Source organism: Lycorma delicatula, chromosome 2, assembly GCF_047948215.1.
Source record: "Lycorma delicatula isolate Av1 chromosome 2, ASM4794821v1, whole genome shotgun sequence".
Classification (NCBI taxonomy): Eukaryota; Metazoa; Arthropoda; class Insecta; order Hemiptera; family Fulgoridae; genus Lycorma; species Lycorma delicatula.
This window is the reverse complement of record NC_134456.1, coordinates 81638494-81665364: the sequence shown is the minus strand read 5'-3', so window position 1 is coordinate 81665364 and position 26871 is coordinate 81638494. Positions and strand designations below refer to the sequence as shown.

The 26871-nt window shown below is 29.2% G+C and overlaps 1 protein-coding gene across 1 annotated transcript in view; it reads right to left on the bottom strand.

Annotated features, from left to right (window-relative positions):
- Positions 1 to 9208: 9208 nt before the first annotated feature.
- The window catches only part of Wdr33 (WD repeat domain 33), a 100192-nt gene continuing 82529 nt past the window's right edge, over positions 9209 to 26871 (bottom strand). The window contains exons 12-14 of the mRNA XM_075355618.1: positions 22617 to 22831; positions 19950 to 20016; positions 9209 to 16025 (exon numbers count right to left, since the gene is read on the bottom strand). Of these exons, the coding sequence (XP_075211733.1) occupies positions 14935 to 16025; positions 19950 to 20016; positions 22617 to 22831 (1373 nt within the window). The 3' untranslated portion in view covers positions 9209 to 14934. The remainder of the gene's footprint in view (positions 16026 to 19949; positions 20017 to 22616; positions 22832 to 26871) is intronic.

Genomic DNA, 26871 nt, shown 5'->3' with positions numbered 1-26871 from the left:
TTTTGTTTACTTATATGAAGTAAATAATTTCATAACAACTGAAACCTAATGTTGTATCTACTTGGGACTGGGTGACTAATTAAAACAAGAAAATGTTTTGTGTTAGCTATTGTTTACTGCGAGAAAAATTACTAAATTATATAGTTTTTCATTCCATTTTAAATATGTACTGTAGCATAAAGTAGCATTTAACATTATTTAATTTTCTAAAATTGTTTTTATTCACTGTTTTGTATATAAGTATATTACAAACCTGGTCATTCATTAGTCCAATTTACTATTATACTCTATACAAGTGCTCTCTATTGGAATATATCCTATAATGTGTATATCTATCTATTTTTTATGTTGGAGAAGATTATCTCCAAAAGTAAAATCATAGAAACCATTGTGGTCATTACACCTGTACTTCCCAAAAATCAAATTGAATCATTATGGTTATTAATCTGAACAAAGAAAAATAGATTCATTTTGATTGATGAGGATATGTTGGAAGAAGGAAACAGATCTGTTCTTATTTCTCATCATTTATTTCTTTCCGTAACTTTAAATTAATGGCCGCTATAAATAAATTGCTGGAATAAGTTATCAGGGAATAATTCATTGTAAAAACAAAATGGGAGATTATATTTTTCTCTTTAAGAAAAATTTTAACTTTATTATGAAAATGTGAGTATTAAGTAAAAATTACTTTTTTCATAAAACAATTTTTTTTATAAATCTTTTTTTATACTGTCAATTTTGGGCTGTGCAGTTTCTTTTATGTTACACATAAAAATGTATATGTATTGATTGAAATTTTTTTTTTGTCCATACATATACTTTATGTATAGAACATATTTTTTTCTTTTTGCAAGTCCTCTGATGTACAAGGGCTTGTAAAAATGACATACTTAGTAGTTAGTATTATAAAAATATTAATATTGTACATATTTGATGTCATAACCAAATGGTTTGGAAAAAAAAAAATAACCAAATGTTTTTTGCAAAAAAATTAACATTAAACACTGGCCATAAATAAAAGTGGATAGAAATTCCTAAAGAAAAGTAACACTCTAAACCAAGTTTATTAGGGAAAATGAAGGGTGAAAAATTTTTAATTCTCCTCATTCCCGAGTTGAATGTAATATTGCACACCAACAAGCCATTAAAAAAATGCAGGTGATATTCAGTCCTGCAAAGTGTCATCAAAGATACTGTAATGTGCATAGTTTTTCTTTGAGAAAGTTTTTCTGAATAGTACTCTTTGTACTTCTAAAGCTTCACACATATTAAAACCATAAGAAACTAGAGACAGATAGTATAAACCATTACATTAATGTAATATATACTTTTTTATAGGAGACCATGTATAATACACATTGTCTATACAGTAAAGGAAGTGCTACCATTATTAAAGAAAGAATTCAGTCATAGTTATTTATTAGTGTGTGGAAAATCCTTTAGTATTTTCTTCCTTAGTATTCCTTTATTATTTTAAAACTATGTTGTCATTTTATTACCCTAGTTTAAATTTTATTTGTAGTAAAAATAATCTATTCGTAAAGAAGTGAATCATAAGAAAAGAAAAAAATGTTTGAGAACAATGTTATACAAATATCTCAAAATTAAAGGCTTATAATTTAGTTTTATGCATATCAGTTCAAACTGTTACTAAATTTATAAGAATCTTTTTTTATTCGAATGAGTCATTAATTTGAAGTTTAAGATAGAATATTATTTATGACCTATTTACTTTTATTGTAAAAATAAATATTTTACTTTTTAAATTGCTTTGTTGCTTAGGGTCAAGATTAAAAAAAAATGTAAACTATTATTGAACAGTAGTACAGAATTTGTTAAATGTAAAAAGCTAATTTGACTTAAATTTATTCTTTGTTTTTTTATTTCAACATTATTTATTTATTTTTTTAATAATTTCTATTACCTGGAGTACAGGTTCCTCAAATCCACCATTTACATGATGGAAAAATGCAGGAAGAAGAATGGGAGATATAATCAGACTAAAATATTACATGCTAGAAGTAATAAACACAATTTCTGATCAGTAACAAAATGTTTAACTAGCTAATTTAAACAGTTAAAAATGTTATGAATATTAAATGTCCCCCTCCCCAATCGTTCTCATTGTATATAATTATAATTAGGGTATCATTTCTCTAATTAAGTACATAGGCAGAACTAGTAGAATGGTTAGGTAAATTTAGTAAAAACATAATAATGGTTATTGTTTGAATCAATAACAAGCTAATTATTAACAGATTCTTCTTGAGCCAAATTAAACAATTTACTTTTTTAAAAGGTAAAACTGAGAAAATATGTAGAACTGACACTGATCATTTTTGTACAGAATTGAATATGTGTTAGATTACAGTTTGTAATTTTATCAAACGAACTGAAATTAAATTTAAGTAATTTATAATTAATCACTAAATTCTAAGCTTAGTTTTTAATGTGGCTGTTTTACAATATTAATAAATAGAAATATAAAATAGAATACTTACTTGGATCAACACCTGCTATACACGTTCTTTCTCATTAAGCCATTTAATATCTTTTTAAATGAATCTGTTATAACTCATTTACTTGTTTATTAGTCCTATAATTAGAGAAACAATAAGTTGTGCTAAAAGTCCTAAAAAATAAAGAATATTTAAACAAATAAAAATAGTACAAATTTGAATGAAATTAATTAATTTATCTTTCTGTTTTTATCCAGTCACACTTTCAACTACATTAGAATTACTTTTATTCATTATTCACCAAATATTAATCAAGCATTTAAAAGTTATTATGCAACCTTACATGGCAATCTCCAAATATTCATCATTATGATTTCTACAGTTTGACATTAACTTCAAATGATTTAAAAAAAAAAAAAGTTTATCTATGCTAGTTTGTCTGGAACAAGTTGCTGGGTAGTATGTTAAGAACATTAACATATCATCTTAAAAATAGATATATGATTGTGAACAAGCATTAAAATATAAAGATGAACAAAGATGCTGGCATCAGAATATCTTTATTCTGAAAAGCTTCTGACTATCCTGAAAAATAATTTTAACTAAATACATCTGTAAAATAAAAATTCTGAACAGAAGAGTTAAGAACAAAATATAAATCAGTAACTCAGAATTGTAAATAAGTTTCACCACAGAACAAGTCAGTAATGCACAAAAGAAATCTCATGCACATATATAAACTTAATCAATTTTGAACAAACATCAACTTTCCTGTTCCCCTTTGCAGTTTAATTGTAGCATTTAGATCTAAAAATTTTGTAACACTTTTTGGGGAAATTAAATCACCATCCAGAAAAAGATTGGGATAGGAAATGCCTTCAGTGGAAATCTTCACAATCTGTCTTTCTGGGATTTAGTTAAAAAATTAACTTTAACTATTTCAAGATAAGGGTATTCATACATTTTTCCTGTATTAAAATTTATCTAAATAATTGCTAAATCAGCAAAAACTGTTAAATTTACTTAAGGAATTGGCTCTTTTGTATAATTTACGAAGACCAAGAATAAAATAGGACCAAGTATGTAAATGAAGTAAGTGTTCCATTGTTACTTGGTAATTTTATTTAGGCTGTGGTAAAATATTTTCAGAAATATTGATTTAAGTATTACCAAAATCCATTCAAAAACTAGCTTAATGTTGTGCTCTTGATTTTTAAGAGTTTTTTAGTGGATAATTAATGCCAAAAATCATGGGAATATAGTGTTGTAAATCTTGTTCTATTTATTTGATATTACTATAAACTTTTTGGACCCAAATGTACAATGAATACAGGAAAATGCCTGTTTAATTAGGAACTGTCAAACTCTAAAACATAAGCTTTGTTGTAAAAATATTGCCATGTTTCATCATATGAAAGGCAATGGAAAAATTGAATTTCAAAAAACAAAAATTGCCTCATGATTTAAAATATTGCTCACTATAATTTTATATTTACATGAATTGTTATTCAAATCTGTCAATACACCATGCTGACCATTCGGTAATTTTTTTGGATACATTCAAGTGGATTTTTTTTGGTAACCAGTACTCAACAGTCGATCACTTGAAACTTTTAGTTATATTTAAAACTAGCTGCCCGGCAATTTCTAGATTTGGTTATAAATACAGATTAAATGAACACAAATTAAAGTTTGATAAAACATTATGGAACTACACAAAATTTAACCTTTTCCTTCGCAAAAATATTTCTTTTCACCGAACTAATATATATTCTGAATATGAGCCAAATCGTATCATAAATACAATTTTCGGAAATATCTCGACTTCCAGTGGGTACAACTAATTCAGAAACCTTCGCAGACGTGCACACAACTTACCAAAGTTTCATCACAATGGATGATTGGTGTAGCACGCAAACGGGACAGTCATTTTTTTATATATATACTTACAGACACAGCAATGCTTCGCTGTTGCTAGATTTGAATACATATATGTATAATAAATGAACACAATTGATAAACTGAACATTACGAAATTCACAAAATTTAACCTTTCACTTTATCCATTTTCCCTATTTCCTTTCTCCCGCGTGTAAATCGGTCCAGTAGTTTTTTAGTCTATAGCGTAAACACAATGAACATTGCCTACATATATACATGAAAGTCTGTGTATTTGTTTGGAAAATATCTCGTCACCGGGAATTGTTTTGCAAAAAAATTTTTCACGTAACTAGTACTTATTCTGAATACGAGCCAAATCGGATCATAAATGCATTTTTCCAAATATCTCAACCCCGGCGCCATTGCAGGGGTATTTATTTACATGTAACACATATTCTTAATATGTGCTAAATCGAACCATAAATACAATTTTTGTTAATACCTCGATCACAGGGGTGTCCAATTTTTTGAAAAATATTTATTTTTAAGTATCTAATATGTATTCTGCATATGAGCCAAATCGGACCATAAATACAAGTTTCTGGAAAATCTCAACCCCAGTGCCACCTAGCAGGTCCAAAGTAATTGATAAATCTACGTGAGCATGCACACACTCACCAGTTTCATTGGAATCGAATGAATGGTGTAGAAACACATATAGGATGAACAAATATTAATTTTAATATATATAAGATTATGCAAATTATGAACCTATAACTCAAGGCAGCTTTTAATAAACGAATAGGTGCAATGAAACTTTTAATTTTTTGATTTTCATAACTGAAAATTCAAATTTATCAGACTTTAGTCAATCAACCCTTCTAATTTGATATTTAATTAATGGATGCTCTGACAGAAAAGTTCTAAGCAGTTCATTTCCCCATACAAGGCAGAATATCAACCTCTGTTAAATGGGAGTTTTAGAAGATTCTGGCCATTCACAAAAAAAACAAAAAAACATTGATAATATACATTAGATGGTAACAAGGCATCATTTATCCAATATTAAAGAATTTCACTCTATAAAGATTCTTCAATAATGGCTGATAAGTATTTAGAATGTAGTCTTTTTTACATGTTGTTAAACTCAAGATTAAGGAATTAAAATCTGGAGATATTGGGCAATAACTTGAACTAATTGGTGAATATACTTCATCTATGTAGACTATTCAAAAATTACCCCCTTTGAATGGTACAATAATTAATTAAATACCTCAATTCTTCTCAGTAGGTAAAAGCTAGATTTAATCCAGAACTATTCACTGAACCAACTCTTTGATGCACTTAGAACAAATGAAAGTTTTTAAGCACATAGATGGTACTTGCATATCTTGAGATTTGATTGCAGGTGAACTGTACTATACTAATAAATGCAGAAGATATTTTTATAATTGTTCCAAGATCCTTTGGTTTTCATCTAGAAGAATAATCATTAAAAAAATCTAACAAATAATTTAACAGAATGGATGCAAAACAACAGAGTGTTTTTTTATTCATAAATTGAAATTTAGAACAACAATAATTAGTTTTTATGTAAATTAGATTAACTTATATTGTAATGTTCAGTAAAACAATCATAATTAGTAAAGCTTAGAAAGATGGCAACCTTATACGTTTATAGACCTATTTAAGGACTTTTCCTAACTGAGGTTCACACAAAGGACTAAATTAGTGGCTTAGATGACTACTAAGTAAATCCAGGTCTTCTACTCCTGTTCATAGTTAAAAAGGGAGATAAAGAGAATTTATTGGAAAGGATACAATTATTTCGTTTTGGAACATATAAAGGTGAGTGAAGAAAAATAATGACAACAAAAATGTAGGATTGGGAGGGTAATAGAATCAGCCAAGTACTATGAAGAAACTAACTTCTGTGGCAGAGTGACAGTATCTCTACATTCATCTGGAAGGTTCTGGGTTTAAATCCTCATCAGGTTTGGCACTTTTCAAACACTGCAAAATTTATTTTTCATCAAAAACAAAATGGAAGGTAAGTGATTGGGTATGAACTTGCAGTTGTGAGAGTGAAAATAAGTAGAACAAGACATAGATTCAATAAACTGAGGTTGGATAAAGCTAAGTAGCACATTGAAAGAAGATAGGATACATGACATGGCGCCTATAATCAGGGTTTCAGAAAGCAGGGATTTTAAGTACTGCAGTTCTGATAATCCATTAATAGTATACCTGAAACAGAAACCTCTGACAGTAAAAAAGTTCAGCATATGAGTTCAAGATCTCAAGTGAAAGTTTTTCTTATCAAGGACTGTATTTCAATATATATTCAGTCATCATGTGTCCTCTTAGCTCTGGTTTCCTTATTATAGTATTCTTAAAGTTTAAAAAATGGAATCTTTTGTCACAAACTTTCATTCATACATTAAGCTTTGTTTCAATTGTAATATATATTCCCACATTACTTCATTCTATTTGCAATAATTAACATTAAACATTGGAAAACAGCCGCTACCTCAATTACTTTCTTTCTTACACACCCTTTTTTCTTTCTTTTTCCTGTTTAGCCTCTGGTAACTACCTTTCAGATAATACTTCAGAGGATGATATGTATGAGTGTAAATGAAGTGTAGTCTTGCACAGTCTCTGTTTGATTATTCCTGAGATGTGTGGTTAATTGAAACCCAACCACCAAAGAGCACCGGTATCCATGATCTAGTATTCAAATCCATGTTAAAATAACTGACTTTACTAGGACTTGAACGCTAGAACTCTCGATTTCCAAATCAGCTGATTTGAGAAGACATGTTCACCACTAGACCAACCCGGTGGGTTTTCCTTATACACCCTACACTTGCTCTACAAAGCAACACTGAAATTAATATCCAATTATAAAAATACATTGTACATAAAGAATTTCTCCTTTTTGATCCATTACAATCAACTGTTGAAATATGTACAAGGGTGAATCATATTTAAATGGTAATTCTGCTATTCTATGCAGCAAGCAGTTCCGAGCTGTATGGCAGAGTGGAGGGTTAATGTTTGATGTGTTAGAGAAGGGAAACCAGCGTGGTTAGCTCCTCCACTCTGTTCAGTCGTCAGTACAGCCATGAGTGTCCAAGAGGTTCCGTCGTCTGTTGCACAACATATAATGTTTTGAACTAATGAAGATGTGAAACCTGTGGAAATTTTAAGCCATTTAAAGGTATAGTTTGGGGATGGTACACTATCCCAGAACCAAGTGTATATGTGGGCCAGACAATTTAAGAGCAAATTAGAAATTGAAGAAAACAAAAGTCATGATCGATGTCCAAGCTCAAGTCTCACAGCTGACAACAACCGTGCCATTCGAGAGCTTATCAAAGGTAATTGCCGATTCACTGTTGAACTGTGGGTATCAGCTATGGGAGTACTCAATCCATTATCACTGATCATCCTGGATTTAAAAAAATTAGTACTCGATGGGTTCAGAGGTTGTTGACCAAAAATCCAAAATAGGTCAGGTTGGAGATCTGTGAGAGACTTCTAAATTGATTTCGGCAAGAAAGGGATGATTTTTTGAGGTGCATTGTCACATGTGATGAAATATGGGTCATCATTACATTCCGGAGTTAAAAATGGCGAGTAAGGAGTGGTGAAGGAAGGATGAGGGCTGCCCAGTGAAGGCCAAAATCAGCCGGAAAAGTTCTTGCAATAATTTTTTTGACATTATGGGAGTTTTATTCGTTAACTTTCTCCACCATCAGTGAACAGTGAATGTGGTTTCCTGTTGCCAGCTGCTACAGTCAATAAAAGCTGCCTACCGAAACAAAAGATGGGGTATGCCTATTAGAGATATCATCCTTTTCCATGACAATGCCAGGCTACACGTTGCGATTTTGATAAGGGATAAATTGGGAAAAATCCACTAGGAAACTCTCAACCACCTTCTCTATAGTTCAGATTCGTCCCCCTGTGACTATTTTTTGTTTGTGCACTCGAAAGAGACGCTTGGTGGGGAACGATTAAAAAATAATTAAGATGTCAAGGCTGTTAATTAAGATGTTCAGTCAGGTCAATTGGTTGACAAATCGTCCTCAAACTTTTTATTAGAGAAATGATGAATGTATGAATTGTGTATATTATTAATCAATAAATTTATTTAAAAAAATTGCTGTTTATATTTGATTCACCCTTGTACTAATATTTTCTCAAATACAGAAGTTTATCTTTAAATTTAAATATTTCCTGATTTCCAAATAGTTGATCATAAAAGTTCTGTAATTTGGTCATCTGAAAATAATATTCTAAACTTAACAAAGCAACAAACCTATGGAAGTAAATAGTAAAAAATATTTTGTGATAGTGAAATAAGTAGCACTACTATCATCAAATTACCTGCTAAGCATTCTATGGCTATGGATTCCACAATCACTGAAATCATTGCTCTAGCAGATTAATACAAAATCTTTCAATAAGGAAGGTTTTGTTTTCATCTTTTTACTCGCATTCAATTATTCAAAAATAAATATTAAAAATGAAGTCATCACTAATGAGATAAAAAAGTTGAAAATTTTTAAATTCTTTGAAAGATAGTAAATAATATACATGATACTACAGTTTTAACTTCAATTAGAAAAACTCATCAGTACGAACGATGAAAACATCAATGGCAAAAAAAAAAACATGTTTAATATATTGAACAGTTTTTAGAGTAAGGGATGGGAATTTAAAAAAAACATTTAATTTACTTTAAAGTTTTCCTAAGTAGAAATTTTCATTAAATCAAGCCTTTATTTTATTTTTATACTCATTAAAGAACTATTTACAATAAGATGAATTTTTAATAAAAATTATTCCTTGAAACTTGAGGAATAATGTAATTAATTAGTAAAATGATAATCCAAGGAGAAGTTTTGAGATTTACGTGATAAATTAATCAAAAAAATTATTTTTGTGTAAATATTGTTCCTCATAATTTTTGATCAGGAGTAACTTTAATAAAGAAAAATTCTAAAAGTACTTTTTAGAATGTTCTCTTTAATTTTTCAGAAGTAAGTTTTTCATAAAATCAATACTTTCTGAAATGTATTATCCCATTTTTTTCATTACTCTCAGACTCCTTTCAGTCAGGTCAAAATTTAGTAGTAAAAGTCCCATTATAGGAATTATCCTACTAATTTTCAGTAATTTAGATTGAAGTAATTTTTAATTTCGGTTGATACACATATACACAAATTCATACATACAAAACCTGTAAAGATTTTTTTTACATTTACAGGGTTAGGAGACTTCAAAACGCCAAAAAATGTAAAGAGTAGGGGTTGAAATTTTAACTGACAGCTATACTTTCCATTTGTTATAACTCAGAAAAGTAAAATTATAAAAAAAACAAATTCCAAACATAATGCAGCTTAATGATAAACGATTTAGTTAAAGAATAATATTATAATATTTCATTGGTATATAACTTAAGGAAAGATAAGGTAAATTTTTATTTTTGGAGGTAAGATAACACTAAAAATTACAAAATAATTAAAATCAAATCACAAATCTTTGTAAACGCTTATAAAACAGGACTTAAAAAATTATTTTAACAAACAATACATACAAATTATGTTAAAATAATTTGAACACAGCCCTTATACATAACAAAAAAATAATAAACTATAAAATAAAATGATAATTTCTAGTTTACTTATTTTACCTACACGTAAAACTGTTTTTAATATTAAAAAAAAAGTTTTTAATGAAAATATTGATAGTAATAAAATACTTAAAAATATATGTACAATATAATTTACAACCATATTCCTAAGCAAGAAGAAATATTCTGTAATTACATAAAACATATAATTAAATTATTATTTTTAAACAAAATGAAACTATTTCATTTTTTAAATAGAAACTTATCCTGGTATTAAAGATATTAGACAATAACATGACAAAACCAAATAATAAAACAGTAAATGACATTAGAAAATTAAATTATTGATTTTCAATTAAATAAATTCATATTACTAATAAATAAATAAATAAAATCATACAAAACTCATCAATATTAATATACCATAACCAATAAATATAATCAATGGCCTTCTAAAAGACCATTTAAGTTTTACCCTTTTTTCTGTAATTTTTGTAACAGTGATTATTTTTTTCTTCTGCAACTTGGTAAAAAGGGTAAGATAAAAGCAGCTGCAATAGCAGTTAAACAGATTTAACAGTGACAATGACGGATCTATATTGCTCCTGACATATTCATAACATAACTCTTGTTGGAACACATATGTAAGCATCATATCATATCATGCTATTACCAGAAAAACACAGGGCCAGCTCTTAACATCTGACATATTCATAACATAACTCTTATTTGAACACATATCTAAGAATCATACCATGCTATTACCAGAATAACATAGGACCAGCTCTTAACATTTGAATAAGGAAGAAGAAGATATAAATCACTGCAGACACTTTTCTTTGGTAATTTGTAAATTAACCTTATTGTGTTTTGGAAACGGCTATATCCTGGAATTCAATTCATTCTACAGCAATTCAAGTTTATTGCTATTTCAATTATTTATATAATTACAGCTTATAGACTTAACAATTTCATTATTATTATTACTTATTTAATGTATATGAATTATCTAAATTACCATTTTTTTGGAAAAAGTAGATTATGTTTTTTAAAAGTAACTTTAAATGTACCATTTAAGTAACACATATTTTATTACAGTTATGTTTTTTCAAATTAGAAATTTTTAGTTCCAAAAACCTTTAAGTTTTTCTTCATTAAATTAATATAAAATTTATTGACAAATATTCTGAGGTATAAAAAGAGATATGACATTACACATCTGTCATATTATAATATTTACAAAATTATGTTACATCACCAAGAACAAAAACTGTAAACTTCATTACATAAATTAAGTTTACAATATGGTTTCCTAAATAACTGAGAGTATTACAGGTATGGTAATTTAATTAACAATTATAATTATTATAACAAGAACATTAATAAGCAAGATCTGTAATAAATCTTTCAATCATAAATGAAAAAAAAAATGTTTTTTTTTTTAAATTAATAACAGTGTATTAATGTAAAGAGCTAACTCTGAGTTTTCTTGTTATAAAAAATAACTAAATGCAGAGGAGTTCATAAACTACATTTCCCATTACAAAAAAAACTTGCTTTTGTAGAGTTATGTTTTATGAATTACTTGCTGGAAAAAATTCAGTTTTAAAACTTGTTATTTCTTTATTGTTTAGAGTGGAAATTTATTAGAAGAAAACGTGTAGTAATTGGGGCAAATTACAATTAAAAAATACTTCAGTTCTTGCTTGCTTTTCTGATAGTATAATTTCAGTTTTACATAAGTTTGTTAAGAGAAAAAATTAGTGTTTAATTATACTTTTTAGTAGAATTTTGATTAGATTATTTTTTCTCATAGTCAGCTTCAATATGGTGAAAATAAAAAAGGGTGTTGTTTTGGGACTCGGTTATGGTAGGAATTTTTGCATACATGAAAAAAGTAGTTACCTTTAATATAATCAGTAAACAAAACTTATGAAACACTGACAACTAGGAAATCAAATGTAAAATACAATAGTTTATATGAGTAACTTGACAACTCTTATACAATTCGACTAATAAATTGCAATTATAAAAATAATGAATAACAGAACAAGTTTAAATACTGCATAAAACTCAATTTTTTACCATTCAATAGTTCAAAAGATATTACTCTTCAAAAACAAGTCTTTTGTCTGTGATGCAATATTATTATACAGTATTATTACAAAAGGGTCCATAATGTTTCTCTAGGAGTCTGGAGAAAAGAAGGTTGGTTGTACATTATATCTAAAATTATTCTGATATAATATAGTGCTACTTTTTGCAATACCTTTCTTTTTCTGTTTAGCCTCTGGAACCACCGTAAGGTATTAACTTCAGAGGATCAATGAGTAAGATATGATATTATGAGTAAGATGCAATATTATTATACAGTATTATTACAAAAGGGTCCATAATGTTTCTCTAGGAGTCTGGAGAAAAGAAGGTTGGTTGTACATTATATCTAAAATTATTCTGATATAATATAGTGCTACTTTTTGCAATACCTTTCTTTTTCTGTTTAGCCTCTGGAACCACCGTAAGGTATTAACTTCAGAGGATCAATGAGTAAGATATGTATGAATCGTAAATGAAATGTAGTCTTGTACAATCTCAGGTCGACCATTCCTGAGATGTGTGGTTAATTGAAACCCAACCACCAAAGATCACTGGTATCCATGATCTAATATTCAAATCCATACAAAAGTAACTGCTTTTACTAGGATTCGAACATTAGAATTCCCGACTTCAAAATCAACTGATTTGCGATGATGAGTTCACCACTTGACTATACAATCTAGGCTATGGTAAATGTACTGAATGACATGACAATTCATTGATCAAATTCAAGTGAAATTTATCAGTTAGGTTATGTTTAACTTACAACACAATTATACGTAGTTGAAAAGCTACAGTGATCAGCGAGTTTCAGAAATGTTTAAAAAACTTATGAAAACTGAATTTGATAGAGGTACTCAGAAACTCTCATAAAAGAGCAAAGCAATCACTGAAGGCAGAAGTGATAAACAGCATCAAATCAATTTAAATGTTATCATGTAATTTTATGGAAATAGGGATTGTTTAACTGTAAAACTGCTAAGGGCAAGCACCCGCTGGAATAATCAGACAGCAATATGATTGGATAAAACATCTAGATGATGTGATGTCATTTAGAAGTTGAATGAAGGTTAGCTAATGAGTCAACACCTATCAACATGATACAATGAGTAAAACACAACCAACAATTTTCTCTCTGTGGTAAGAGTGCTGCTAGTTCAATTTTCTGTTGCTTGTATGATTATTGAATACATTTATCTTTCCGCTATATTATTATATCTGTTATAAAAAATAACTGTCTATCCATTCAATAATTTGATTTACTAATAATTACTGTTCTGCTAATAATATGGTATTGCACCTAACAAAATTAAAAACAATCCAAAATTTATTCTTAAATTTGTATCTTTAGCAGAAAAGCATCTTTGTTTATATGTTTACAAAAGCTTATTATAAAAAAATAAATTTCAACTTTTTCATCCATTTTGCCCAAATATGGATGTATCCAATAATGCAATTTCCTGATATTCCAATTGTTTATATTGATCAATGTTAAACACGATAAAGCATCATCATCATCATCAAACGAATAAGTCAATGGCGATATTCTTGTAAGATCTGACACAAGACAATGAATCACTTTAAAATGTTTTTAATAATAATAAAATTGCATAATAATAACATTGTTGTTATATTGCTATCAGATCAATTCCTGTATCACTTTATAGGCACTCTAACACATACTGAAATAAAAGGAGCTTAAATATTGTATCTGTCTAAAATGTTGAAATTATAGTTAAACCATCTTTTTCTTAAAAATTCAATAGTCTACTGAAATGAAGTTGGAAGGATAATGGATGACTACATGAATAAAGTGTGAATTTACAATTTACTCTTAGTTTTACAAAGATTTTTTAGGTTGAGTTTGTACATACCAAATAATTCTGATTATATGGAACCCTTGATTTATATCTATTACATGTTTAATAGCAAATGCATACTTTTTTGGTTTAAATTATATTAAAAAAAAAGTTACACTATTATAAATTATTAAAAAAGGTCATGAATCCCTTTAAGACATTTTTGAGGCATTGTACTGAATGTATTTTAAATAACTTAATTATTATGAAAAAATTACTGTTTAACAAAAAGGTACTAAGACAAACAGATCACTAACCAAATAAATTTGAATAAAATTAGGAGAGAAATAATCAAGGTTTAATTTACAGTGTTTATCATTAAAACTAATTAAAAAGTGTTGCTAATTAAAATGTGCTAGTTTTGCATAGCCAATACACTCTATTGTGATTTAAAATCTACTCTATGAGATACAAGGTTCAGAAACATCTCATCAAAATAAATGGGATGATACAATTTATGCAATAATAAAATTATGGAGTTTTTTTTTTAATTATCAAATTGTTAAAAAACTTTACTTAACATAAATAATTAATAGAAAGTTAACCCGATATTCTGAAAATCCTGCACATTAGCCAAGACCAATAAACAATTTTCAAAATTACATACCGATTATACAACCTGCACAGAATGAAAAGTTTTTAATATTGTTAATTATGTACAAAATAACTACTATTAAAAATTTACATGACCATTTTGTTACTTTTAATTATTTTAACACACAACATGTCACTATGATGTATAATCTAATATAAAATAAAATTATTAAAGAAGGTCATTGACTGGTTACTTCTATCTCAATTCTTTACTTCCAGTTATTCACATTCAAATAATTGCTTTTTTTAAATAAACAATTATTATAACATGTAAATATTGTAAGATACCCACATTATTAAAAATAATTATAATAAAATTTTCTAACTGATTAATTAAATTCCTATCTTATTAGGCTCAAATAATATTTTTCCATTGTTTTACAAATAATAAATAGTCTTAAGTATTATCTCGTCCACGATCTCTGTCACGGTCACGGTCACGATCACGATCACCCCTACCACGACCTCCTCCACCCCCCCCACTTCCTCTGTTTTTATGTCCTCTTTTCATTGGAGATCCTCTTTGTCCACCACGTCCTCTGGAACCTTTCCAAGATCTATCAAATCTTTTATTTCTACGTTTAGAACCGCGACTAAATTTATTTCTATTAAAATTAAACCTACCACTACTACCGCGCGAACTTCGGCTATTATTTCCTTCATTCTCTTGACGATCATCGATTTGTCCTTCTTCATCATATTCATCATCATCATCACCCCAATCATCATTCTGTACACCCTGATCATCCCAGTGTCTATTATCCCTATTGTAATCACCATTATTATAGTTTCTCATATCATCGTCATCCATGTCATTACCTCTCATATCTTCAAAATCATCATCATCATCATCATCATTATAATCTGGATTATTACTGTACCCACCCTGAGATCTGTTACCAATGCTGTATTTGCCACCAGCAGAACGTCTATTGAAACCTCCTTTCCCTCTTCCTTTTTTAATTGACCTATCTTCCTTATTTCTATGCATTTCTCTATATCTTTCTATATCTTCTGGAGGTAACAACGGAGGTGGTTTATTCATTTCATTTGGCCTATTTACGTCAAGATTTCTTGGCATATCTGGGTGAGGAGGTAATCTAAAGTTTCCTTGCATTTGCCCTCTCAATGAGTCCATGCTTGATGGTGGTATTTCATCACTGTTGTCTTGATTTAATGACCTAATATTATCTTGATTCATAGGTGGCCGGAACATGTCCTGGTGTTGCATATTATTAAATCTATCATTATCTTGGTTGGACTGTGACCTATCCATACCCATTGGTGTTCGAAACATATCTGAACCTTGACCTAATAAGGGTGGTCTAGGTGGCATAAACAAGTTTGGTGGAGGAGGAGGTGGCTGCAAAAATGATCCTGATCCAGGAGGTCCTTCTCCTTGACCAGAGAATCCCATTAATGGTGGAGGAGCAAGTGGAGGAGCACCCAACAGTGATGGAGGCATTCCCAAACCTTGGTTTAGCATTCCTGAAAAAAAAATAAATAAATAAATAAATTAAACAAATGAATTTTTTACCCCTACTGTCAACTCTAAGGAATTCTCTTAAATAATTTTTCACCTGATCTGGTCATGAGATGGAATTGGGATCCTGATCCCAGTGGGGAAGACACCCTACATGATGTTACATTTGCCACTCCACCCTCTCTGTACCTAGCCCTGAGGGGCTTTACCGGAGATCATCTTCAGTACTGCAGAAATAGACATCTTCCAGTCTTGATTGCCTCAGTTAGGATGCCAGACTTTCTGCTCAGAAAGTCCCATGCATGTTTGTATGCAGGACATTCTTCTGACCTACAGTTATATCTAGACAGCTTCCCTACTCGAGAACGATTTATACACATAGGTGGATCCCCTTCTATTTTGACCAAACAATCTTTACTATGGTGCTCTTCATTACCACACTAAGAGCACAGCTCCTTTTTGTTGCATGATTTGGCTAAATGCCCCAACCTTAAACATCAAAAACACCAACTCACCTTTATTTATATAATCTTTTACCCTACAGGATTGAAAGTCTATAAACAAATGTCCTTTACAAAAGTTTTCTGCAAATTCCTTTTTGCACTCAATAATGTAGTACACCTCACTGCTATCTCTCCTTATGATACCAATAAAGGTATATCAATTTTAACACCTAAATTGGAAACTATTTTGGCTCATCGTAAAAATTGTTTGGGGAAAAAATTTTTCTTTATAGCCTAGATTAAACATCTGAGTCAGCATTTTTTTTTTTGACAACAAATTAATATATCAATGAATAGAATCATTGTAATAAGGATAAATCAAAACCTAAACCGACAACAACGATTGTTAACGTCTATATGCCTACAAGCGCCCATAATGATGATGAGGTAGAGTGTGTATACGAAGAGATTGATGAAGCAATTAAACACATAAAAAGGAGATGAAAATTTAATAATAATTGGAGATTGGAATGCAAGCATTGGGAAAAGCAAGGAAGGAAATATAGTGGGTGAATACGGGCTGGGCAAAAGGAATGAAAGAGGGGACCGACTTATAGAGTTTTGCACGAAGTATAATTTAGTAATTGCCAACACCCAATTTAAAAATCATAATAGAATATTACGATACTGCAAGGTATCAGATAGATTATATCATGGTTAAGCAAAGATTTAGAAATCAACTCGTTGACTGCAAAACTTACCCTGGACCAGACATTGATAGCGACCATAATTTGGTGATAATGAAATGTAGATTGGGGTTTAAAAACCTGAAGAAAAGGAGTCAGATGAATCAGTGGAATTTAGAGAAGCTTGAGGAAGAGGAGGTAAAGAAGATTTTTGAGGAGGACATCGCAAGAGGTCTGAGTAAAAAAGATAAGGTAGAAAATGTAGAAGAAGAATGGGAGAATGTTAAAAAGGAAATTCTTAAATCAGCAGAAGCGAACTTAGGCGGAATAAAGAAAACTGGTAGAAAACCTTGGGTTTCAGACAATATATTGCAGCTGATGGATGAATGTAGAAAATATAAGAATGCTAGTGATGAAGAAAGTAAAAGGAACTATCGGCAATTAAGAAATGTTATAAACAGGAAGTGCAAACTGGCGAAAGAAGAGTGGATTAACGAAAAGTGTTCAGAAGTGGAAAGAGAAATGAACATTGGTAAAATACACGGAGCATACAGGAAAGTTAAGAAAAATTTTGGGGTGCATAAATTAAAATCTAATAATGTGTTAAAAAAAGATGGTACACCAATATATAATACGAAAGGTAAAGTTGATAGATGGGTGGAATATATTGAAGAGTTATATGGAGGAAATGAATTAGAAAATGGTGTTATAGAGGAAGAAGAGGAAGTTGAGGAGGATGAAATGGGAGAAACAATACTGAGATCTGAATTTAAGAGAGCATTAAAAGATTTAAATGCAGAAAGGCTCCTGGAATAGACGGAATACCTGTAGAATTACTGCGCAGTGCAGGTGAGGAAGCGATTGATAGATTATACAAACTGGTGTATAATATTTATGAAAAAGGCGAATTTCCGTCAGACTTCAAAGAAAGTGTTATAGTAATGATACCAAAGAAAGCAGGGGCAGATAAATGTGAAGAATACAGAACAATTAGTTTAACTAGTCATGCATCAAAAATCTTAACTAGAATTCTATACAGAAGAATTGAGAGGAGAGTGGAGGAACTGTTAGGAGAAGACCAATTTGGTTTCAGGAAAAGTATAGGGACAAGGGAAGCAATTTTAGGCCTCAGATTAATAGTAGAAGGAAGATTAAAGAAAAACAAACCAACACACTTGGCGTTTATAGACCTAGAAAAGGCATTCGATAACATAGACTGGAATAAAATGTTCAGCATTTTAAAAAAATTAGGGTTCAAATACAGAGATAGAAGAACAATTGCTAACATGTACAGGAACCAAACAGCAACAGTAACAATTGAAGAACATAAGAAAGAAGCCGTAATAAGAAAGGGAGTCTGACAAGGATGTTTCCCTATCTGCGTTACTTTTTAATCTTTACATGGAACTAGCAGTTAATGATGTTAAAGAACAATTTAGATTCGGAGTAACAGTACAAGGTGAATGTCTATTTCAGTGAATTAATATATAAATGAATTAATCATTTTGTAGTGAATTTAATTAATGAGCTCTAAAATGAAATTGAAAATTAAATATATAATGGAAATGATCATAACAGCTGATTATGGAAGGTTTAGCTACAGCCATAAACAATGTTTCTGTATTAGAAATACCATAAGTTTATAGTACAGGAGTACTGTTCCAAGAATACCAGACATTATTACTGATGACTTAAGGAGGTTCTTTAACATCACTACGATTTTTTTTGTATTTTTCAAATTTTATTATAAATAAGGTATCCAATTGGGGAAAACAGTAAATACAGACAAACTGGAAATGGTGAGCGACATAATGAAATGCACAATTAAATTGATGAATATGAAAAATTCAAGGTGAAACAGGACCTCACTTCACTTGCTGAATTATTAATACTGATAAATTGAATATAAACACATTACAGTAACATTCCAAACATTTTTTTTATGATTTAAACAAATATATAATTAAATTTACTAATTTTTATTTATCAATATCTATCCGTTCATAAATTTTGTAACTCCTAAGTAATATGTAACCATTTTTTTTTAAATGACCAATATATCAAAACTGGTTTTTGAAAAAAATTCTAAATAAAACTTATACAACATAAAACTTTGTTTTAAAATAAATCTAATCACTATTTTTCTATATTACCTTTTAATAAAAATGGAGTGTTGAAATGACACTACTCTGTGAAACAGGCAATAAAGAATATTTTTTGCAAATAATTTCAACATATTTTCTTAAAATAAATTTAAATGCTCAAGAATTTCACGGAAAATGTTTAATGCACATAAAACATTCTTTTTTTTCTAGTGGGTAGATATAGTATTACTTCAAACATAAAATTTTTCTTTTGTGATAAACACTATGAGAATACAATCTTATAAAATAAATATAATTCTTATTTGAATTACGCTTTTTCTGCTTATTATTATCATTGAGACTTAGTTCACAACCTGTATGCACATTTCTACTTTATTACACATGTTACTTTTTTTAATATTATTACATAAATTCAAAATGTTTTTATTATTATCTTCTTCATTAACCTGTGACCTAATAAACTGGGAAATTTAAATTTCCAGTAATTTTAAATTAAAATTGGTCTCCATTATTCAAAAATTTATATTCCATACAAAGAATTTTATGAATTTCGGTAAAACAACAAAACTAGAGATTAAAATTTAAAAATTGAATCTTGGCCATAAATTCAGTTGATAGTAAGTAGAAGGTCATTCATTATTTAAATTCATAATTCTTAAGGATAAAATAAAAATTTAATGATAGAAAAAAATTACCTTGAAATCTCATTTCTTGACTCTGATCATCATGCTCACTCCAAAGGGTCTTTTCATCATTATAATCCTAAAACATTAAAAAAAAAATTTTATGCAAGTCAGCATAAAAAAAAAAACAAAAAAACATTTGGAGTTTCAATTAATAGTCTTACGTTTAAAATTTAAATTTATAATACTAAATTATAATTTTAACTATTATATAATTAATAAATAATTATTTAAATTATAATCATTTATCTCTATAAATGTTTAATTATGTAATAAATGATAATGAAAGTAACGAAATAATATTTGTAACAAAAGTCAATAACAGAATAGAATCAGTCAGGGCAGGAAGAATGAAATTTAAAATTAAAATGGAACTGGAAAATAAAAAAGGTGAAAAACTCAATGAATAGCAGACAGACAGTGAAGTTATTAACATTAGTCCTCAGATGATGTTCATGAAGTAGAGGATGCCAGTGTTGCAGTAATATAATACTTAAGAATGGAACATAATTTTGCAATTTCAGGCTTTCCAAAATGCGTTTGTACACACGTCTAGTCAGTACTTTTTGAGAATGATAACAAAAAGAAAGGATACAGTAACAATAATTTTATTATTTATTTAAAAATTAAGGGCAATTTAACCAATATTTTTTACATGTATGAATTATATTTTAATAAAGAAAAATATTTGTGACAAAAATAATCTTCATTTGGAGTTTTATTTCACTTCTCTATCAGTAATAATGAATACATAATACAGAATGATTCAAAGAAACGGGAAATTTTGAAAGTTGTGTTGGTAGCCGTGGGCGATTGGTACTACTTGATAAATGGCGCCAGCCTCTCTAACGTAACCTGCCATTTAGTTGTCATGGATCCTTGGAGTGGTGCGCAACGTGCATTTGCTATCAAAGCGTTTTACAAAAACAATGACGGTATGGAGGGAGCGCGTACAGAATTTCGCCGTCATTTTAATCTGGGACGGCATGACCGTGTTCCATCAGCACATGCAATTAAAACATGGATATCTAATTTTGAGGAAACTGGCTTGGCAATGAAAAAGAAACCTCCAGGCCGTGAGCGAACCGTCCGTACACCACAGAATGTTCAAGCTGTACAAGATGCTGTCACATGAAGTCCACAACGGTCAATCCGTCGTCTCTCAGCATCTTTACAATTGCATAGTTCAAGTGTTCGAAGAATGTTAGTGAAGGACTTGCAATACCATCCATACAAGTTGCAGATCGTCCAGGAACTGAAACCGAACGATGCAGTTGTGCGAGCACAATTCTGCATCGTTGGTGTAATGCTTCAGAAGATAAATGATAACGAAGAGTTTGTTCACGAACTGTGGATGTCAGACGAAGCGCATTTCCACCTCAGTGGATTTGTTAACAAGCAAAATTTGAGATACTGGGCACAAGAAAATCCTACGCAGCCACACCAGCGTCCGTTGCACAGCCAGAAAGTGACCGTATGGTGTGCTGTCATCCTACGGCGTTACGGGCCCTTATTTTTTTTGAGTATGACAACGGTCTTGCGATTACAGTGACGTCGGTTCGTTACGTAGCCGTGCTTGAAACCTTTGTTGTGGAACAACAAAAGAGATTTCCACCTATTCTTAACACAGCCTGGTTTCAACAAGGCGGAGCAATGTCACATACTGCACAAATATCGATGGCAGCTGTACGCCGATTGTTTGGACAACGTGCCATTTCACGAAATGGTGACATTAGATGGCCTTCCAGATTGCCTGATCTCTCAGCTTGCGATTACTTTTTGTGGGGTCACCTTAAAATCAAAGTGTTTCACAGTAGACCTGCTACAACGGAAGAACTGAAGGTAAATATCTGAGAAGCGATTGCGGAAATTCCAGTTGAGATGTTACGTCAAACCATGAACAATCTAACGAAGAGACTTCGTGAGTGTTTGTTTACATAGAAGAGGAGGTCACCTGCAAGATGTCATCTTTAAAAAATAAACTAAACTGTATGTATCCTAAAATGGCAACATTTGTACAATTACATGAAATAAAATTCATTTTCTAAAAAAAATTTTTCATTAACGTTATTTAATTTTCTAAATTTCCCATTTCTTTAAAACACCTTGTACATACTTATTAAGAAATATTATATATGCAAAAGAATATATTAATTAGGTAAAATTTCATAAATGAATATGTCATACTCTGTATGTTAATAGAATTTTATTTTTATTCATTACACCAATGTGATTATTTAAGTATGTAATATTATAATAGTCAAATACATATATTTTTTGTGTTAAAAGAATTTACTTTTTAAATTAACTTAGAAATTGTTATATTTAAAAAAATGCACTTTCATTAAAATTACAAAGAAAAGTTAGTAAGGTCAAGTTTAGTTAAATAGCAGCTTAGTAATAGTTTCATAAACTAATAACTTCTGTATATGTGCAGGTGGAAATCCTTACAAAAAAATTTACATAGGCTGTTCCACTTTCTGAAAAAAATCATTGGGTGAAAAAATAATTATGCTATTTCTAGCACAGTAAAAAGGGCAGAATACAGAATGTTATTTCTCACCGATTTATAAATAAATAAGATCATTTTTCCTCTATTTTTGTTTGAATTTTATATCATACAGAACATAAACACATGTCTGATTTAAAGAGATTTTATCTTGTTTCTAGATTACTTACCATGCTATCTTCAATCCGATCATCAACATCTCTTGGTTCCTTCGGGACATCTTCATCTCCATGATCATCATCATCTGATATCTGGAACTGGTTTTCGTTATCACTCTCATCGTAATAAGGAATAACATCTCTTAATTCAGGAACAGCACCAGAATGTACATATTTCAATAATTTATCAATACCACCATGAATTGCATCATATAATGGAGTATTTGCTAAAAAAATAAATAAAAATATCAATATTTATAATTAAAATAATAAAATTAATTGTTATAATAGTATATTATTAAATTAAAATAGGAATTTTTTTGATTAAATAGAATTTTTATTTTTTTTAACTTTGGATTAATGTGATTAATATTTTTACACTTTGAGTTTTTTTGTTTTTTTTTTGACTTAGCATAGGCCTGGTTTTGAAATAACATAGCAGAAAACTAAGGATCCTTATTGCATACCAATTATGAAAATGTGGGAAGAAGCATTCATTAGTAGATAAAAAATTTCTGTTCATATTTCCCAAATGATCCTGATTATGGGAGAAGTTTAAACGTTATGAACAGCAATCTTGAGGTGTACAAAGAGTAAACTAGGTAGCTATTTAAAAAAAAAAAAGTTAGGTAAGGTTATGTAATGTGTACATACTTATTATTGTACATTTTTTATTTTTATATTATGGGTAATATTTAATACAATATATTTTTAAATATAATTACGATATGTAATTTACTGCAACAAAGTAACATATTTATCAGCATTAATTACTAGTTAAAAGCCAAAATAAAATCTTCCAATTATTTTTCTATACGCTGTGACATTGACTATTATGACATTCTTGTAGAAAAATGTTTTTGATTTATGAGATTTTTCCACGATTATTTTCTTCTGAGAATGAAATTGGATATTTTAGAATCAGAAAAATTCTATCAGAACGGCTATTTATTTACTGAAAAGTCTATATCAGATACAAGCCACATTCTAATGTCACCAGATTATTCACAAATGAATATACTAACGAATAAATATGGAAATAGTAAGAATGATATGTACTACTTGAACACATTGCATCTGTGCAAAACCTAAATACATTATTTCAACTTCTGAAAGAAAACTTAAATGTCTGGTTACAGAATAGCACTTGAGAAAGCTTCTAAAACAGTTCTGAAATTTATAAATAGATTTTTAGACTAATATGAAGTACTCAAATTTTAAAGTTAAAACTGAATTGGTGATTTCAAAATGTCTGAAGTCACATTTTGTATATTTTTGGATATAATAAATTTTTTTCTTGGAAAAAGACCATGAATGCAGTTTTTTTGGTCACTATGGAATGGTTATATTTACATGATTTTCTACAGAAATTCTGACGATATTTAAATAAATCTGTGCCTAAATTTTATGGGGTTTTTGCAATTATGATAGTCACTTTATCAAACATTAGGTTTAACTGAAATGTAACTTCAATAATGGCAAAAATTATTAAAAAAATTATTTTAATGGTACGACTTAAAATGATTTTCTTAAGAAAAATCTTTAATTTCCAGTATGCAAATTGTATTACAAAATTTAATATTAATTTATGAGTTAATATTAAAAAAAAATAACTAAATGAAACAGAACTAGACATTTTTAAAATTAATGAACACAAAAATAAAAAAATAAAAAGTTAAATAGAATATTGTATTAATCATTTCTATCAGATTTTCTTTGCTTTTAGTAGGCTATTTGTATAGTACTAAATAAAAATTGTGTTTTTCAGAAATATACCAAAATAGTTTTTTCAAAGCACTTTTTTCACTTATTGACCTTATCCCAGTACACATTAAAATTTTCTGGATATTTAAGTAAATAATTTTTTTATAGTAAATTGAAGTGAGAAATGTAAACAGATGCTTTACGATTATCAGTAAATTTTTTTGAGATTAACCACTAAATAAACTTGAATGTTTAAATTCGGTATAGAATCTTTCTTTTCTTGGTTTTATAATGTTTCTTCTGTGTGAACATTTGATAAACAACTTCTTTTAAAAAAATTCGGCTACCAACTTTTAAAACTTAAAATATCATTTCACTAGACTAATTTTATAGAAAATTTTATGAAATGAATTTGCAATAATTTCAACATATTCTATCATGCTATAAATTCTATCAACTGTTCAAACTTTTCATTTAATTGTTCCAAAAGCTCTGGCAAAGATCAAGAATGAGTGCCTGCCTCTTATCAATAATATTGTGAAATTTTATTCAAATGGCCAAATTGGACAAGAGCATTGCAGTAACGTATTGTAAGTAACATATTGCTTTATAATGTAATAGCAATACTATTGTTCTTTCATCGTCCTTTACAGTTATTGTTATCTAAGCAATATAATTTTTTACTTCATATTCAAACTCCATTAGTTAACCTATTACAATGTTGTCTGCAAGATTACAATGCATCCTGATCTAAAGGTGTTTTGTTGAGTTAAATAATCAACTCATTGCCTGTTTTGTAGACTTGTTACTACATTTCTATTCATAAAACTTATGGTTTTTCTGCATTCAATAGTGTATTTCAAAAGGAAGAAAGAAAGCAAAAGTATTATTTTGAAAATATGACACTTATAGCGGTTTTAAATTCACAGATTCATTTAGTACAAACATTATTTATAATAATATTTAATAATTAATACTTTGATAGTAGGTAAATATAATTAGATAACTCTTGTTATGCTCTACACTAGGAAGATATCGCACTGCTTTATTGCAAATGAAAATGCATCATATAAGAATATGTTTCCTTCACACTTCTTTGGTATTTTATCAATCTCTAACCACTTTAAGTGCTGTTAAAACTGTTGGTATATTCTTCATTAAATCAAAAATTATTAATAGAACATTTTGAAATTGATAAAATTAATTGTAAGCCTTTCCTACATATGGGTGACATTTTTTAGTTTTAACCAATTTTTAAAATCTAAACATAGCACTTCAAGAAAATTCAACATGTTCTAAAAAAAGTTTAATAAAACATTTCACAGACATCTAAGCAGAAATGAAATGGGTGAAGAAATTTTAAAGATTTAAACTAGGAATTTTAAACTATAGTTTAAAAACAATTATTACTTTAAAATTAAGCAACAAATAACTTTTTTTTTGTGTAAGCAATACTCTATCACCTGTCATTTCATATATTCATGCAATATCTTTCTGGCTAAAATGAGACAGCAGAATTGTACTTATAGTACAATATTTAAAAAAAATCAATGCTTATAAGATGATATAATCTTATATAGTATAATTTGGCAGTATGTATTTTAGATAACATAACCAAAATGGTTTTAGGGATCCAGGCACAAGAGTGCCATTCCCAAAAATGGCTTATCCACTCCCTGGAATAAATAACATTTTGTGCCAAACTAAGTAAGGAGAGAAGCTGTGTTTCCTGTTGCCTTTTTCATTGAGCCAAATATTGTTTATATCAGTATAAAGTCTCACTGAAAAGCATGAAATATTCAGCCACTCATCTGGCATCCTTATTGAGTTCACCAGAGGGAGTAGCTAATGTAAATGAACATAGTTACTTACAGAGAAAGGAACTTTTGCTATTGCTAAGTGTACTTCAGATTTATTACATGCATCACAATCATATGAAAGACTGTGGCAGATGTGTAAAGCAATAAATGAATGTACCCTTTTCTGTGGGAACTACTCAATTAGTGCTAATAGTAAATCACTAATGTTTTCTTTTAAGAAGCAAGTACTCTTATAAAATTTGTTCTATTATTGTATTAAAGGTTCAGTTTTGGGATTAAATTAAAAGTAATACTACATTATTGATTTAAGTACATGTTTGTGAGTAGTACACTAACCAGCAAATGACAATAAATAAATATAATGATACTGTACTCCATAATAATAAAGTACTCCCCTTTTCTGATATAATACATTAGTGCTAGTGCTTTTTCCAACTTTTAAAGTATCTCTGAAATGTAATTACAGTATGGCATTTAGTTCCTTCAGTAATTCTGTCTATTTCTTCAATGTTGGCAAAATGTCATCTTTCATGCTCTTTCTTCTTTTATGATCTTTCATCTTTCTTTTCAGCTTGGGGAATAGGAAGAAGTTACAGGGGGCCATGTCTGGTGAATATGGAGGCTGAGGCATCATAATGGTGTTGTTTATGGCCAAAACATCACGAACAAATGGTGAACTATGAGCAGGTGCATTATCGTGGTGCAACTGCCATGAATTGTTTTATCCCAAACCTGGGCGTTTT